Genomic DNA, 19,077 nt, shown 5'->3' on the forward strand with positions numbered 1-19,077 from the left:
AAGAAGACAGTGTTTGGTATATTATTATTGTGATTGCTTTTATTAAATTAATTAATTATTCTTGCCCTGCCGCTTCGAATCCGCCAATTACTAATGTACTAAAAAGGGATAAATAATTCAGATATTAGTTATTAACAAAATTAATTTTTTATAAGACATATAACCGTATACTGTTTTTAAAAGACAGAGTAACATTATACAACATACGATTATACATACCTTGGTTTTGTTTGAAATCTCAGCTTGAGAGAGTCAATGGGAAGACAAACAATGTACGCCAAATCTAGTAAGCAACAGTTGGCATTAACGGGACCACACTACTGATTTGACTCAACCACGTATTCCTTTTCTTTCCCACATCTTTATTATATCAAATTATCTCTTACATCTTCTCACTTTAATTTATCAATAACAATTTTAAATTATAATTAATTTCTAATATTAATTTATGCTAATTAAATTTTTATTTTTTATTTTTTTTCTCGTGCACCATTGTCATTTTTTTAATGTTATTTATTGCATAATTCAGCGTTTCTTCTGTCTTTTGGTATTGATTCTCCATCTACTACTCTGGATGTGGGCCTTCTCTCTCACTGTCATGGGCCCATGCTCTTTTTTTCTTCTGATTATGAAAACAACAATTAACAAAAAGGGCACTTCGGTCATACTAAACTTTCTAATTTATTTGCCCTAAATTTGCGATAATACAACTTATTTTGTATTATTTTACCTGATCCCCGTATAAATACTCATGTAGAAAATACACAGATTTATTTATTTGTAAAATTCTGTCATTATTCGGCGTTAAGTATTGATTTGAAAAAAGAGTGGGCATAACCATAACTACTGGCACATGAGGTTGGCGCAGTTTTCATCTTTTCGTCTCTGCTCTGCTTCCATTCTCTTCTTGCTCTGTACGATTACTTGTGATTATCAAAAGCGACCAAACACATCACACAATTAGTCTTCTCCTTTCTCCCAAATCTGAATGGCCACCTCCAGATTAAAACGGAAAACCCTACATTCTCTCTGTCGCCTCTTTCTTCTCCTTTTGTGTCTCTCCTGCACCGCCATTGCCGACGATGGCGCGTTCATGTCCAAGCTGGCCAAAGCCTTGAGTCCCACACCGTCGGGGTGGTCGGGGAGCAGCTTCTGTGACTGGAAGAACGTGAGGTGCACCACCAACCGCGTCACATCAATCAACATCGCTTCGCAGTCGCTCACCGGAACGCTACCTCCGGATCTCAACTCCCTCTCCCAACTCACCTCGCTCTCTCTCCAGGGCAACGCGCTCGCCGGCGCGTTGCCTTCCCTCGCCAACCTCTCCATGCTGCAAACCGTGTTCCTCGGGGGCAACAACTTCACCTCCATTCCCAACGGTTGCTTCCAGGGTCTCACTAGCTTACAGAGCCTTAGCATGGCAGACAGCGTCAATCTCGCTCCATGGACGATTCCCGCCGAGTTGACTCAGTCCACAAACCTCGTCAAACTCGATCTCGGAAACACAAACCTCATTGGTACCTTGCCTGATGTGTTTGACTCCCTTTTGAGTTTGCAGGAGCTTCGTCTCTCTTACAACAACCTCACTGGGGGTTTGCCAAAGACCTTCGCGGGATCTGGGATTCAGTATCTGTGGCTCAACAATCAGAAAGACGGGTTCGGGTTTTCTGGTACTATTGAGGTGCTTGCTTCCATGACCCATTTGTCTCAGGTGTGGTTTCAGAAGAACCTTTTCACGGGTGCCATTCCGGATTTGTCAAATTGCACCACTTTGTTTGATCTGCAGCTGAGAGACAATCAGTTAACCGGTGTGGTTCCACCTTCTCTCATATCCCTTTCTAGTTTGCAGAACGTCTCTTTAGACAACAATATGCTTCAGGGTCCTTTTCCTTCGTTTGGTAAAGGTGTGAAGGTCACTCTCGAAGGGGTGAATAGTTTTTGTAGGAAAGACTCTGGACCCTGCGATTCTCGCGTCACCACTTTGCTTGATATTGCCAAAGATTTCGGCTATCCCGTTCAGTTGGCGCGTTCCTGGATCGGGAATGATCCTTGTAACGATTGGAGTTTCGTTGTGTGTGCTGCGGGGAAGATTGTTACTGTGAATTTAGCGAAGCAGAATTTGACGGGAACGATTTCACCGGCATTTGCCAATTTAACTGATTTGAGAAACCTGTATCTCAATGACAATCATTTGGGGGGATCAATACCGGGAGGCTTGACTAACTTGGCTCAGCTTGAGGTTCTGGATGTTACTAATAACAATCTATCTGGTGATGTTCCAAAGTTCCCAACCAAGGTTAAGTTCAGTACTACAGGTAATCCTCTGCTTGGGCATTCTGGAGGTGGTGGTGGCAGTGGAACTACTCCGTCAAGCGGTTCTGGTAATGCACCAAGTGGGAGTCCAAATGCAGGGTCAGGCGGTTCTGCACTCTCTCCTGCTTGGATCGGAGGTATTGTTGTTATTGCTGTGTTTTTTGTTGCGGTGGTCGTATTTGTCTTTTGCAAGTGTCATGCTAAAAACCGCCACGGGAAGTTTGGTAGGGTTAATAATCCTGAAAATGGGAAAGGAGAGGTTAAGATTGATATGATGAGCGTTACCAATTCCAATGGATATGGTGGCGTCCCGAGCGAGTTGCAAAGCCAGGGTAGTGAGCGTAGTGATATTCATGTTTTTGAGGGTGGGAATGCTACTATTTCAATTCAGGTTCTTCGGCAGGTAACGGATAATTTCAGTGAGAAAAACATTTTAGGTAGGGGAGGCTTTGGGGTTGTTTATAAAGGGGAATTGCATGATGGAAGTCAAATTGCCGTGAAGAGAATGGAATCTGTTGCAACGGGGAGCAAGGGATTGAATGAGTTCCAAGCAGAGATAGCAGTTCTCAGTAAAGTCAGACACAGGCATTTGGTTGCTCTTTTAGGATATTGCATAAACGGGAACGAAAGACTTTTGGTGTACGAGTATATGCCTCAAGGTACGCTAACACAACACCTGTTTGAATGGCGTGAAAATGGATGTGCTCCGTTGACTTGGAAACAAAGGGTAGCAATAGCTTTGGATGTAGCTCGGGGAGTGGAATACTTGCACAGCTTAGCTCAGCAAAGCTTCATTCATAGGGACTTGAAACCCTCAAACATATTATTGGGTGATGACATGAGAGCCAAGGTTGCAGATTTTGGTTTGGTAAAGAATGCACCAGATGGGAAATATTCTGTCGAGACAAGGTTGGCCGGAACATTTGGATATCTGGCACCTGAATATGCAGGTATTAGACTTTTTTATTTGTCTTTTTTTCTGATTATAGCTGTCTATATGGGACTACAATTCATTATATTTTTAGCAACTGTGATATTTTTCTCATAATGATTGTCAGTTGTTTGCATTTTTTTCTTGTGTATCTTTAGAAGCACGTCCTAGGATTTTCTTCGTCTCCTCCAATGCCTTGGAATTTGAAGAATATTTGTTTTGTAGAATTGCATAGTCTTAGCTAAGCCAGATTATTGTTGTCTCATACACAATTGGTTGCTTTAGCTTTGTGCTAAGCTATTCCTTTACTTGTGATTAATGTGATATTGTTTCTTGGCAGCTACCGGAAGAGTGACTACCAAAGTAGATGTGTATGCATTTGGAGTAGTGTTAATGGAACTGATCACAGGTAGAAGGGCATTGGACGATACTGTGCCTGATGAAAGGTCTCACCTGGTTTCGTGGTTCCGTAGGGTATTGATTAACAAGGAGAACATCCCCAAGGCAATTGATCAAACTCTAGATCCCGATGAGGAAACCATGGAGAGCATATATAAAGTGGCTGAATTGGCAGGTCACTGCACTGCTCGTGAACCATACCAAAGGCCAGATATGGGTCATGCAGTGAATGTTTTAGTTCCTCTGGTAGAACAATGGAAGCCAACAAGCCACGAAGAAGAGGAAGGTTATGGCATTGACATTCACATGAGCCTTCCTCAAGCTCTGCAAAGATGGCAAGCTAACGAAGGCACTTCCACAATGTTTGACATGTCCATCTCACAAACTCAGTCAAGCATTCCTGCAAAACCTTCAGGGTTTGCTGACTCTTTTGATTCGATGGATTGCCGATGACAAAAATGATAATCAAATCGCTTCTCAGGTGAGAGGACCGGATGAGAACGATGCTAAGCTGTTTTGATCTCGCAACATCACCGAATTGTATCACAATTTCTTTATTTTTTAAATGTTAATTTTTCTAATGTTCCTGCATTCTCCTTCTGCACGAGTTTGATGTTATTTATGAATTTTTTTTTTAAAGCTAACAGATTGGTTGGTTTAGTCGATGGATGATGGGAATTATTATAGAAATGTTAATTGTATGATATATTTTTCTGAATGGGAAGAAAATTGATTGCATTTGGTTGTTTGGTAGCCAAGTGGGTGTGTCCCATGCTTTTTGACCCAGCGATTGTAAGTTCTAATGTTTCACTTTCATTGGCAAACCAAAGCCGCTTAAATGAACAGCAATGAAGCAGGTTGGGATTGGAAACAGAGAACAGGTATAGCATGAAGAATTCAAAGTTAATTAATTATGTAGCATCTGCATAAAGAGGTCCCTTGAGCATCTTTTAATTCCTTTTGGTTGTCATATTTTATTCTGCTATCATTTTCAGCTTAAAAATGAAAGCAAAAGAAATTAGAAACTGTGTAACTACCAAAATTTCGTGTTGATTGTGGCATCTGACCTTAATTTGAGTTGAGGAGCTTACACGTGTTGATTGTGGCATCTGACCTTAATTTGAGTTGAGGAGCTTACACGTTTGCGCATATTACGGTATTTGAAGACGGAGTGGTAAGAAGATTGGTGAGAAAGCACATGTGGTGAGGTCCATCATCACATGCCATGATTTGACAATCTGGATTCTACACCTCATCATACCTCATACCAATGTCTCTGCCCAAAATTATGCTGCATACGTGTCCCACACTGACACCAGTTAGATAAACAGCTATTGATTTTTCATTATTTTATACTCAACAGAGAACAATTTTTTCTCCAAATAATACCTTTTAACTTCATTTTTTCAAGTGAATTCAGCAGCAAATTAATTCCTCAATGTATCTGTTTATTTGGTTTCAGGAGGGTAGAATTTTCAGTTTTGATTTGCAGTTTAAATTTTGTTGTACAAAAACGTACCTTTTTAGTAAACTTATGTACATAAAGTTGGTTGTTATTCTTCGTTATGTCCATACTTAGTATAATAAATTACATTTGATGTAAAATTTTATTGTTTAAAATATTAAATATACTTTTATTCCGTCAAATAATGATGTTTGAGGTGAAAACTTATTTATTTTTAAATATTCAATATACTTTTAATCCATAAATTAAAATTAATTATATTATTACAAAACTAACAACTAAACTTTGGATCCATATTTTATTATTACAAAACTACTATAGCAAAAACTATATTTTTATCACATATTTTATTGGAAAAAAAGTTTTACATTGCTTTTCTAAAAAGTCAGCAATATATTTATTGTTTTCACTCATTCAATTTAAGTGATTTTTTTTCTATCATATTTATTTATATTTATCAATCCAAAGGATATGTATTTTTATTATTCTATATTGATGCTCCACTATACAGAACAAAGATTTGTGATGAGTCTCTTAATTTTTTTTCAACATTCAAAAAATTATTTATCATCATACACATAAGAATCAAAATCATAACTTTATTAACTTCATTTATAATTTTTTACACCACTAATAATAATTATATTTTTTTAAAACAATTATAGTAGTATTTTTATGCAAAATTCTAAAATTCAATTTATATATATATTTTTATTTTCAACAAACATAAAATACAAAATTTAATTTTAAATATTGTAAAACCAAATTTTTTTCCCTCTATCAAATCAATTAAAAGTTAGTCTCCACATTTGTAATTAATTATTTTAATTACTTTTTCCTAAAATTAAATAAAAAAAATTCATGTTTTTTTTTGTCTTCTTTTTCAATTTTTTCTCCCTTTAGCCACATAAAAAAACTCAAAAATCCATCTAGAATTTGGACACCCGCATATCAATTCAATTTTGAAGTTTTTCTTTTTCTGAAGCTGCAAATTCGGCGACTTTTTTAGAAAAATAAATCAGTTTACTAATTAATTAGATGAGATTGTCATTGTCAGTTTACTAATTATTTAACTTATCTCTATTTATTTTTAACTTGTATAATTTGTAAAGTTTTAAATTTTTTAAAAATAAATTTTTAATAATTTGATTAAAAACATTTAAATATCTTTTAAAAAAATTTTGATATTTTAAAACTTAATATTTTAAATTTTATTATTACATTTTATTATAAAATTCGATTAAAAATATTTATAAAAATTATTAAAATTTTGATATTTTAAAACTTAATATTTTAGATTTTATTATAAAATTTACAATAATAAAATTTGATTAAAAATATTTTAAATAAAATTTTATAAAAATTTTGATATTTTAAATTTTATTGTTTCATTTTATTATAACATTTAAAATAATAAAATTTTATTTAAAATATTTTTAATCAAATTATTAAAAAATTATTTTAAAAAAATATATAAAAATTTAGAAATTATTATAAAGTTAAAAAAACATAAGAGAAATCAAATCGTTAGTCAAATCTGCGATGTAATTAATTAGTAAACTGATCCATCTTTATAATAAATAAATCAAAACGATCCAATTCTATGAAAAATTAGTCAAATCTTTAGTAAACTGACCTACCATATAATTAATTAGTAAACTGACCCATTTTTGTAGTAAACGACTCAAAGCCACCCATTTTTATAAAAGAACCAAGCAAATTCAGTTACTGAGAGATATAAAGTATATATTAAATTAGTAATTATATTCAACTCAAACAGTATACAAATATAAAAAATAATTTATATTTTTAGTTACTTATATAATTTTAATTTTTCAATTTAAGCATTATTTCAATTTAAATTATTTAACAATTAAACTAAAAAATAAATTTTATTAAAACAGATAATAAAATTCTAAAGTAATGTTATATTTAGTAACCAAATCACTAATTCGTATAAAGTTTAAAAGACTAATTTTATGTTTGAATTTCTTTGTCAAAACCGTAAATGTAAGCAAAAAATATTTTTCTGCTAGCTCCAATTGAATAAACATAATATTCAAATATAAGTACTAATTTAATCTTCTTTAATAATACTATACTCAAAATGCATTTTATCTAACGAATCTTTTATTTTTAAGAATGACCTATTATTTGTTATCTAAAATTGTAAGTAACGATAATTTAAAACAACTTTTTTTTTGAATTATGGTAATATAACTAAATCACTTCAAGTAACTAATATAAATTAAGATTTTTATATTCAAGTCGAGAAAGTATGTTTAAAATAAGGTGTGAAAAAATATCAAATTTTCTTTTCTTTTCATTTTCATTATTACAAATACATCGAGAATAACTTCAGTAGGATTTCCAAGAAAACTTCTAAACTCACCAAAACTAAAGTAAATATTTAGTAAAAAAAAAAACGAATAACTATTATATAATTTTCCCGTCAGAAAGTTCATTTAACAACTTTTTGTTATATATATATTCTCCGTAATAACTTCATTCTGCGTATCTGCATTTGTCTCCAAACCTTATTGAAATATTTTTATTCAAATAAAGAATCATCATCATTATATTACATATTTGTGTCTATTTTTGCAACTTTTTTTTATCACCATTTTGTTAAGTTCAAATAATATGTTAAAAAAGAGAGGTATATAAGTAATTTTTAATCTTGACATCCAGAAAATGTGAAATATTTTAACATTCAAGAATAAGTAATCCAATACAATGATATTTTTAATTTCTTAATCACTGAAAATAAAGATATAAAAGTTAACATCTTAGCCATTAATATTTTTATTTAATTAATCCTACGGTGACTTGCTTCTCAGTTATGTTACATCGACACAAATTTAATTTAAAATATACCTAACTAAAAGTCAATCTAAAAATATTTTGAACTTTAAATTGTTTCAAAATCAAATCCTAAGAAAGTAACACATCTTTTCATTTTCATAATTTTTTTGAAAGATGTACATTTTGATTTCTGAAAAAAATTCATCATTTTGGTGTTTTTCCCCTATACAACGTTGTATATATAAATATTCAAGTAAGATGATAAAAAAAATTAATCAAGAGTGAAATGAGTGAGAGTTTTATTTTAAAATTTATAACAGATTAACTCTGAAAAGTATATTGTGTAAGTGTATGCAAAATAGTAAATCACTGACTCTAAATTCTAATTCGTCTAAACGATTACTGTGAAACCGGTCTACTTTTTTTAATAAAAAAATAATTTTTTGACTGCTTTTTCTTAAAATCTTAAATATTATCTTTTATGTGATTTTTATTTTTTTATTTTATCATTTTTAATATTTTAAAATCATTTAAAAAATCACCGTCAGAAAAATTGTCAAATTTAGTAATATGATTCTACTTTTTAATAATGTTTAAGATGTGGTTCCAAACTCATTCAACACGCACCAACGATTGATTGAGAAAAGGAAACAGAAGATAAGACAATATTAATGAATGAGTGTTTGTTTGCAGATAAAAATTTTTGTTTACAGGTATCCCACAGTTATCATCTTCTATATTCCCATCATCTTATTCTTCTTCTTCTTCTCTCAAGTACTTATCTCACACTACGTAAAACCATACTGCATCCATGTTCTCAATCACAGCACACCCTGTTAACTCCAAAACTCTACATTCCGTCTCTCAACTCTTATTGTATTTCACTCTCCTGTGCACGTACACCGCCATTGCCGACGATGGCGCGTTCATGTCCAAGCTGGCCAAAGCCTTGAGTCCCACACCGTCGGGGTGGTCGGGGAGCAGCTTCTGTGACTGGAAGAACGTGAGGTGCACCACCAACCGCGTCACATCAATCAACATCGCTTCGCAGTCGCTCACCGGAACGCTACCTCCGGATCTCAACTCCCTCTCCCAACTCACCTCGCTCTCTCTCCAGGGCAACGCGCTCGCCGGCGCGTTGCCTTCCCTCGCCAACCTCTCCATGCTGCAAACCGTGTTCCTCGGGGGCAACAACTTCACCTCCATTCCCAACGGTTGCTTCCAGGGTCTCACTAGCTTACAGAGCCTTAGCATGGCAGACAGCGTCAATCTCGCTCCATGGACGATTCCCGCCGAGTTGACTCAGTCCACAAACCTCGTCAAACTCGATCTCGGAAACACAAACCTCATTGGTACCTTGCCTGATGTGTTTGACTCCCTTTTGAGTTTGCAGGAGCTTCGTCTCTCTTTCAACAATCTCACTGGTGGTTTGCCAAAGACCTTCGCGGGATCTGGGATTCAGTATCTGTGGCTCCACAATCAGAAAGACGGGTTCGGGTTTTCTGGTACTATTGAGGTGCTTGCTTCCATGACCCATTTGTCTCAGGTGTGGTTTCAGAAGAACCTTTTCACGGGTGCCATTCCGGATTTGTCAAATTGCACCACTTTGTTTGATCTGCATCTGAGAGACAATCAGTTAACCGGTGTGGTTCCACCTTCTCTCATATCCCTTTCTAGTTTGCAGAACGTCTCTTTAGACAACAATATGCTTCAGGGTCCTTTTCCTTCGTTTGGTAAAGGTGTGAAGGTCACTCTCGAAGGGGTGAATAGTTTTTGTAGGAAAGACTCTGGACCCTGCGATTCTCGCGTCACCACTTTGCTTGATATTGCCAAAGATTTCGGCTATCCCGTTCAGTTGGCGCGTTCCTGGATCGGGGATGATCCTTGTAACGATTGGAGTTTCGTTGTGTGTGCTGCGGGGAAGATTGTTACTGTGCATTTAGCGAAGCAGAATTTGACGGGAACGATTTCACCTGCATTTGCCAATTTAACTGATTTGAGAAACCTGTATCTCAATGACAATCATTTAGGGGGATCAATACCGGGAGGCTTGACTAACTTGGCTCAGCTTGAGGTTCTGGATGTGACTAATAACAATCTATCTGGTGATGTTCCAAAGTTCCCAACCAAGGTTAAGTTCAGTACTACAGGTAATCCTCTCCTTGGGCATTCTGGAGGTGGTGGTGGCAGTGGAACTACTCCATCAAGCGGTTCTGGTGATGCACCAAGTGGAAGTCCAAATGCAATTTCAAGTGATTTTTCACTCTCTCCTGCTTGGATCGCAGGTATTGTGGTTATTGCTGTATTTTTTGTGGCGCTGGTTGTGCTTGTCTTTTTCGTGGGCCATACCAAAAACTGGTACGGGAGATTGGGAAAGGTTAAGAATCTAGAAAAGGAAAAGAAAGTTGTTCCGAGAATTGAGGATGAATTTGTTACCATGTCAATTCAATTTCTTCGACAAGTAACGAAAAATTTCAGTGAAGAAAACATTTTGGGTAGAGGGGGATTTGGAGTGGTTTACAGAGGGGAATTGGAGGATGGAAATAAAATTGCTGTGAAGAGGATGAAATGTGGTTCTTGTAAAGGAACGAAGGAGTTGGAAGCAGAAATTGTAGTTCTGAGAAAAGTGAGACATAGGCACTTGGTGGCTTTTTTAGGACATTGCATTGAGAACGACGAAAGAGTTTTGGTGTATGAGTATATGCCTCAAGGGACATTATCTCAACATCTGTTCTCTTGGCGTGAAAATGACAGTACTACTTTGAGTTGGAAACAAAGGGTAACAATAGCTTTGGACGTAGCACGAGGAGTGGAATATTTACATCGTTTAGCTCAGCAAAGCTTCATACACAGAGACTTAAAACCCTCAAACATATTATTGGGAGATGATATGAGAGCCAAGGTTGCAGATTTTGGTTTGGTTAAAATGATTGCTCCAGGTGGAAAGGATTCTGTGTGGACACAAGTGGCGGGAACACTTGGATATCTGGAACCTGAATATGCAGGTATATAAAGCTTTTGAATAAACATGTTTGTCTTCATTTGGTTTTATTAATTAATGTGATGTTGTTGGCAGCTACCGGAAGAGTAACGAGAAAAGTGGACGTCTATGCATTTGGAGTAGTTTTGATGGAACTAATCAGCGGTAGAAAGGCATTGGACAATAGTTTGGACGAAGAGATGTGGCATTTGGTTCCTTGGTTTCGTAGGATTGTAAATAATATGGAAAACATCTTACAAGTAACTGATGAAAGTTTGAACCTCGACGATGAAACAATGGAAAGTATATGTAAAGTGGCTGAGCTAGCATGTCATTGCACTGCTCCTGAACCCCATAAAAGGCCTGATATGGGACATGGAGTGAATGTCTTGGTTCCTCTGGTGGAACAATGGAATCCCATCTCCACTCATCAACAAGAAGAAGGTTGTGATGTAATATATGAAGAAAATTATGATATGTCTATCTCGGAAATCTTCTCAGGCCGATGAGATGTCTTTAATTTTATATATGTCAATGGATTTATGTACTTGTCGGAAATCCTCTCAAACCGTTGAGATGTCTTTAATTTTATATATGTTAATGGATTTATTTAATTATATCGTGTACTAAAAAATTTTATATTTTTTAAAAATTTTCTTTATAAATTTATTATAAATTTAATTTTAAAAATTTTAATCAATAAGTAATTCTTTCATAAACAATTATTCTCTATAAAATAATAAATTTCGCAAGTATTTTTGCAAATATTTTTTATAAAATTTCTTGTAAGCAAAATATTTTATAAAAAAATTGAGCGTAAATTCTTACAAACTATCATTTATAACAAAATTTGTTAGTATTATTTTTAAAAAAAAAATTCTTAATAGGTGTATAATATTCTCACAAATACGGTGTTGACCAGTTTTAAATTTGATGATGAAGACTATTCATGTGATGTTTGTAGTTGTAAGAAGTTTTGCGATTCTTAATCAATTTTTCTTCTTTTGTTTGGATGTGCATGTTAGAGTACGCGTAGAAAGACTCTTGTCCCGCCAAAATTCAGTGCCGCTGATGGTGGTTGACGCCGACCCTAAGCCCCATCCTACGTCACTTAATTATATTCTCCAACTAATCATGACCAATCAGCTTTAGACATTTTCTAAATATATAATAATAAAATAGAATCACATCTTTGTTGCGTGTTAAACGGCAGAAGCGTGTTCCAATGGAGGATATTTTGGACCATGAAAATAAAACTAAAAATAAAGGTGTTTGCTTAGAAACAAACAGGGTGTTATTAACAAAGCCTTGTAGTGATTAAGTCACTCGTACCCAATTATGCTTTGGGCCCAACTGGTACATGGGCTTTCTACTCACCGTCTAACCATTTGCACTGGTTGCTATATTGTTTTTTGGCACTTGTTGTGCTTTACACGTTTTTTCTTCTCAATGAATTGAAATAATATATATATATATATATATATATATATATATATATATATATATATATATATATATAATGTCAAAATGTTTATCACACCAAACATTATAGACAAAAATTATCTGCATATTTGACCGCAAATAAATAATGTCATAAATTAAAATCATTGTAGATAGACATTGATGCGAACTATAAAATTTTTTTTGTCATAAAAATTTGTAATAAATCATCTTCATTATATATTTCCATCTTTACTCAAGTAATCACTACCATAAACCGAAAAACTGTAATGAAAAATAAGAATAGAATAAAACACATGAGAAATTATTTTGATTCAACTACAATATTAACAAATTCTAACCTATACTTATAATAAGTTCACTATGAAACAAGTTATTTTTTCTCAGAGAGAAATACATAAAAACTTTGGAGATTACATTTAAATATCTCACTTCCACAGAATTTAACACCGCCTCACATTTAAAATTTAACGGCCACCAGCATCCACACTTTTAACATAAGGTGTAATTTACAATCAGCATCTAATAATGCTTGCTTACATTAAAATCCTAGTTATTTATTGTAGCAGTTTTGTTTATTTTCATATATCACACACCCTGAAAGGCTGAAAACTGCAATAGAAGAGGCAAAGGAGAGACATGTGAGATCTATGATGGAGCACCAAGATATGAGGCAAGTCTTAAGATGTCACTGAATATTCCGGCAGCAGTGACTTGGGCACCAGCTCCAGGTCCACGAACAATGAGTGGCTGGCTTTTGTACCTTCTTGTTGTGAATGCAATCATGTTATCTGATCCTGATACTTGTGCAAATGGATCATCCTTCTTGTATCTTCTCAGTTCTACTACTCCTTTCCTATTTCTCACGTCCACCACTCCCACGTATCTCAACACCTTCAAACAACATCAAAAACTGCTATTACGGAAGCCTCTAATTTCTCTTAAAGTTAATGTAATTTACACTTTGTTTAAATAATGTTGAATAGATCATGTGGGTGAAGCAATTAATGCAGCTGTTTTTTTCCTAATCAAGATTCCAGAATATTATCTAGTCACTCACTTCTCCAGCACTCTCTGCATCTTTTAATTTCTCTGCTAATTCCTGATCAAACTTTGGCAACTGCTGCATGAACTCTTGAGCTGATGCACTACCCTGCAAGTCCTCAAAATATTCATATGAAGTGTTATAATAGTACACAATAAAAACAGAACTGTATAATTAATAGAAATTGGTTCTTACTCTCAATGGTTCTGGCACGAGATTTTCAACGGGAATATCAGAAAGCTCTAGCTTCAAACCTGATTCCCTTGCAAGAATTATAACCTGTAAAACCACAGGAAATTTCAAATCAAATAATAATAACAAACAAATTAAAGAGGAGTGTTTATTAGTATCTCAAAATTTACTGCAAATTTGAACTTGAAATAAAATGCATGATAACTTTACATACGAAATATGAAATCCAGCTTCTGCATAATCTTGAGACATTTTTAATTTGAAGAAATGAAACTAAAAAGCATCTCTATGGAAAGTCGTGAGATATCAACCTCAAGAAGCCATTTTATACTTCATAGAGGTGACAAGAAAATGTTGCAGCCTAAATCCCTTGGATATGTTAAATACTGTACATTGTACCTTTCTGGCAACATCAGTTCCTGAGAGGTCATCCCTTGGATCAGGCTCAGTATAGCCTGCATCCCTTGCTTCAGCTACTACCTCACTAAAAAGCCGGCCATCTTTGAAGTTGTTAAAGATGTAACTCAAAGTCCCACTGAAAAACCAAAGCAGTACCTTAGGTTGAAAGCATAAGATCAAAGGAATAAAGCGTAAAAACATTAGTGAGTACCACAGATAGAAAATAGTTTCACAACGAACCTGAAGATACCTTCAATTTGCAATATTCTGTCACCTGTCTCGAGAAGGCCCCGTAAAGTGCTGATAATTGGAAGACCAGCCCCAACAGTAGCTTCATAGAAGTAATGTGTGTATGATTGTCTCTGAAGAGCTCTTAACCTCAAATACTGGTCATGGATGCAAAGAAGGTGAGAAGCCACAAAGGCAGTAACTTAACTATGAAGCAAAGAGTAAAAGAATAATAGTATAGTAATTGAAGATCATAGAAAGGGAGGACTTTAAGAAATACAATTTTTCTGTATGAATGGGAAGCGACAAAAACTTCAATGTTGTTATTCAATTAAAAGGGTAAGATCCCCAACCCAGTTCCCACTGCATCTTGCAGAACTTTTATGGAAAAATTGAAAGAAAGAAAGAAACAAGAGTTGATTTTAGCTTAACTTAATATGTCCTACCTTCTTAGTATTCACAGAAACATTTATCAAAATATCTTAAATAAATTGGCATGGGGATTTCCAGTTTGTAGCAGAGTGTCACAAGTACCCAGAATTTACAGGGACAACACATAGGTTGTATAACAAAACAATTGAATTAAAAATGGCGTTTAAGTGTCTTAACAAGGGAATAATGAACATGTTACGATACAAAAAAAACGGTACATGTTATGAAAAGGACAATAAGCTGGATGATTTCATTTTACCTCATCAAGTGGTCCTGAATTTGCCTTCTTGTTGGGAGTGATGACATGCATTCCTTTGCACAGCCAATCTTCGTAATTGCTAGCAATGGCGGAGTCAGCTGTGCAGTCCACTAACACAGTGTTTGGTATAAAATGATTTCCATGCACATTTTGTACAAACTTTTCCAAATTAGCCACTTCCCCTTTTTCTTCTCGAAGTTCTCTCCATTTGTCTAAGTTGATGCCACTGAAATCATAAATCATAGTTCATCTTGAATTAGGGATGCGGTGGCTCATGCTTCTATTATGCTGTTCTTTAGTATTGGAACTGAAGGCTCATAAGCTTCAGGGTTAAATCATTATCCTGACCTAATACTTTTGGGACAGAGTTTTTAATTTTTCTCTTTGGGATCGATTATTGTTTATAAGATCTCAAATATTATGTTAACTATTTGATGTTCAAATAATAAAACTGAATAATTTGACTTACTTATCATCATCAAGGAGCATCAACTTAGAACCCATGATCCCCATCACACGCAAATCAATGTTAAGTTCCTCTTTAAGAACTGCAGCCTGCGCAAATAAATGTTAAATTCGGGATAAACCTCAAGAAACTTTCAACAAATAATAAATTGATTCTGAAATGAGAATATTTATAGTTACTATTTTTTACCTGCATTTCTTAAAAATTATCTACAAAAACCTTACCTGGTCGCTTAGCTGGTCAAGCAGTGTGCTTCCAATTAATCCAGGCCCAATAATGCCCATTGCTATGGTGGTTCTCGACAGATAAAATCTGGAATGAACGGCCCGTAAAGCCTTTACAGAATCCTCCCGCTTTACAACTACGGTGATGTTATACTCAGAACAACCTTGTGCTATAGCACGTACATTTATGTTGGCCTGTGTTCAATTTCAAAGAACATGTTTGACGTTAATTCAATGTAACATGGATGTATCTCAATTTCTTATCTCTTTTTTCATATATTCTTGGTTTATATTTTCTGAATAGATTGCATAATTTTATACTTATTAGTTCCCAGGAAAGAGAGATTTGACTAGTGAATAGTTGGATTAATTTTTCTACATTATTTTCATGACAGAATGCAGAAGTAACTTTAACTAATCAATTTGATTATACAAAATTATTTCATAAGAAGTGTAGCATTAATGGTATTAGTTTGAACACCTATCAAAGTTATTATTAAGCAAAGAAATACTTACTGAAATAATCTGCAAATAAATTATAACAGCACAACAATAACTTTGGCAATACTAACATGAACCATAATTTCCTTACCTTTGCCAATGCTTCGAAAAGGGTGGCACTAACTCCAGGAGTACTTGCCATTTTCTGGCCTACAGCTGCCAAAATACTACAATTTGGAAGGATGGCAACCTGAGAGACGAGTACATTGTTTAGACAAAGTTTAATTTAATGAACTTGAATCGAGATATGAAGTCACTACTGAACACAGGAATCGTGATTGCAATCAAATTGAAATTATTCGTCTTTGCATCAGAATTAAATTTGGCACCTGAGAAAGACGACCAACATTCAAAGCTCCATGAAATAAAGACTGCAAAACCTCAGCAACAGCTTTTACTTCTTTCTCAGGAACAGCAAAGCACACAGAATGCTCACTACTAGCCTACAAAGTTGATTACCATAGAAAATTCATATGTATATATGTAGCTATGAAAAACTAAGGGGAAAAACAGCAAAAAGATGGTGAGTGCACCTGTGAAATCATAATAACATTCGCTCCAACCTCTTTTACTGCAGAAAAAATAGCGCTAGCAGTTCCTGGAACACCAGCCATTCCGGTTCTGCAAAAGGAAACAACGAGAAAAACATTATAGTATACAACTTAGAAGCGTCTACCATAAAATGGCTGCAATTCATGACTCACCCCTCGACGTTTACGAGTGCCACGTTGTCTATGGTTGCAAAGCCTTTGACATAATTTTTTAATATCAGCCTATCTTCATCACCAATAATAGAAGGATGGCAGATCATTGTTCCAGTAGAAGAAAGGTTGAAAATATTCCTTATGATGATGGGTATGCCATATCGAATAACTGGGGTTATTGTGCGTGGATGTAAGACATTGGCACCAAAATAAGACTGCTCAACATGGTGTTTGAAAGTTAGTCTCCTGAATTTTATAAACACATTAGCTTTAACACTTTCGAGAGTACAACTTACCATTTCCCATGCTTCTTGATAAGACAATGTCTTCAAAATCACAGCTTCGCCAACTGCAGAACATGTCTACACTAAATTAACCTCACACTGAGGCTGTCAAATGTAAGACACAACAAAACAAAATTATGATCACCGTGTGAATAGTGAAGGAGCAGAACGAACCTTTTCTGGGATCTGCACTATACACGCCGTCTACATCTGTCCAAATTGTGACCTGGCGAGCCTTAAAGAGGGCACCCATAATAGCTGCCGAAAAGTCACTTCCATCTCTCTTGAGAGTAGTAGGAATATTCTGAGGTGTGCTTGCAATAAATCCCGTGGCAACGATCACATCAGAAGGATTTAGAGAGTACCACTTCTCAAGTCTTCGTTCAGATTCCATGTAATCCGGATCAACATGATCAGAACGAGTAGGTTTTACAATAAGAACTTCCCTCGCATCCATCCATTTGCAGTCAATCCCTTGCTACAGAATAAGAGGGAAGCATCTTCCATCATCAGCACATTCAGATTAAAAGAAAATGCATACATGTCTCAATAGAACAGCGTACTTTCTTAATTACTAAAGACAATAGCTGTGCAGACCATAACTCTCCGTGTCCCACAACAAATTCAGTAAATGATTCTGTGGCATGACCAGCTGCAAGATATGAAGTATGTTGTTACATGACTTTTTAGTTCAAAGGGAAGTAAAAGGGCAGAAACAGATAGAGAATAGGGGTTACCAATGTATATGGCCTGAAGCATTGCTTTTAGGTCAGTGATGTCTTGACGCAACTGCGATAAAAAAGCAGCAAGATCTTCTCCAGCAATTAGGTCATGTGCAGTTGTGCTGTGCTTCTCTAAAACAACATCGAGGGCAGAAACATAAGACTCGTCACGGGATTGAGCCTTGTCGATAAGACCATACATCATATCTGTCACTTTTGACATAGCAGAGACCACAACGAATTTCCTCTCAGAATCATCATTAATAATTATGTCCGCAACATTCTTTATTCTCGATGAGTTTCCCACACAGGTTCCACCAAACTTGTGAACAGACCAAGTTTCTCCTTTCGGGAGCCGTTTTTCCTCTACCGCTACATCCACGGAAACATCTGCCAGAAAAACACACTCGCTTCACTATTATCATTTCTATATCTTCTTTCTGCACAATTACAAGAAAGCAGTCCTATGTGCATATAAATAATTAGATAAAGAATGAACCTGTAACTGAAGCACATATCCTGGCGCTTGGTGACTCTCTCCCACATGGTAAACTTATTAACACCAAGAAAAAGAAAATCTGTCAATGGACAACGGCTAATTGAATAGCAAAGGAAAATGAACATCATTTGTGTTTTACATTCACCTAAATAACCTTTGGACAAACATATGATGATTTCAACGCTGTTTATGCTTGCAACACTACTATAACAGAATGAAAATGTAGGAAAGTGCATTACAGGCAACACTATTTTCAGAAAAAAAACGAAATGAGAGTATTTGTTGGTGAACATACCGAAGGGAATGTGAGCAGTGACATGGAAAGCGGCGAACAAAATGTGAAGTGTGTGGGAATGAAAGGGAAGTACAGTTGAAGTTGAAGTTGAAGGATTGAAATATGACAGAAGCAAGTGACACCATTGGCAATGCCATGAGCGTGCACAAGAGAAAGGACAGTGTGACCAAGTTTGTCGACTATGAAGTCTATTTATCAACAACATTCACTTTCTCCCATGTTGTTTTAACCCCATTTTTTAACTTTTATCTCGCCGATATTGTACATCACATCACATGTAAAATCGATTACTTTATCTCTGTATTTTGCATTTGTTTTGTACAACCCGCACCACTGGGTTGAAAACTTTACAATTTTTTGATTACTTAATTAATTGTGTGGCAGTGTAGGTATGTGAGCCCTTGGAGTGTGGTTAGGGACAACAGCATAGGGTAATGAGTCCCTACCCAGTTCTCAATTATTTCAGTGAATGG

General features: G+C 35.2%; 3 protein-coding genes across 3 annotated transcripts; 2 read left to right on the top strand and 1 right to left on the bottom strand.

Annotated features, from left to right (window-relative positions):
- Positions 1-827: 827 nt before the first annotated feature.
- Positions 828-4,381, top strand: LOC114182104 (receptor-like kinase TMK4). Its single transcript, XM_028068864.1, has 2 exons — positions 828-3,263; positions 3,585-4,381. Exons 1-2 carry the CDS (start codon positions 989-991, stop codon positions 4,094-4,096), a joined length of 2,787 nt encoding a protein of 928 aa, XP_027924665.1. The 5' UTR covers positions 828-988; the 3' UTR covers positions 4,097-4,381.
- Positions 4,382-8,612: 4,231 nt separating this feature from the next.
- Positions 8,613-11,510, top strand: LOC114162548 (receptor-like kinase TMK4). The gene is made up of 2 exons (XM_028046474.1): positions 8,613-10,918; positions 10,990-11,510. The coding sequence occupies exons 1-2, from the start codon at positions 8,725-8,727 to the stop codon at positions 11,400-11,402; spliced, it is 2,607 nt and encodes an 868-aa protein (XP_027902275.1). The 5' UTR covers positions 8,613-8,724; the 3' UTR covers positions 11,403-11,510.
- Positions 11,511-12,680: 1,170 nt separating this feature from the next.
- Positions 12,681-18,853, bottom strand: LOC114195635 (bifunctional aspartokinase/homoserine dehydrogenase 2, chloroplastic-like). Its single transcript, XM_028086208.1, has 18 exons — positions 18,605-18,853; positions 18,310-18,362; positions 17,826-18,200; positions 17,652-17,740; positions 17,263-17,566; positions 17,101-17,153; positions 16,805-17,019; positions 16,634-16,721; positions 16,430-16,543; positions 16,192-16,290; positions 15,600-15,794; positions 15,379-15,464; positions 14,910-15,135; positions 14,231-14,376; positions 13,991-14,126; positions 13,595-13,678; positions 13,415-13,507; positions 12,681-13,248 (listed from the first exon to the last, which is right to left on the bottom strand). Exons 1-18 carry the CDS (start codon positions 18,739-18,741, stop codon positions 13,003-13,005), a joined length of 2,739 nt encoding a protein of 912 aa, XP_027942009.1. The 5' UTR covers positions 18,742-18,853; the 3' UTR covers positions 12,681-13,002.
- Positions 18,854-19,077: the final 224 nt, after the last annotated feature.

This window comes from Vigna unguiculata, chromosome 1 (assembly GCF_004118075.2).
Source record: "Vigna unguiculata cultivar IT97K-499-35 chromosome 1, ASM411807v1, whole genome shotgun sequence".
Classification (NCBI taxonomy): Eukaryota; Viridiplantae; Streptophyta; class Magnoliopsida; order Fabales; family Fabaceae; genus Vigna; species Vigna unguiculata.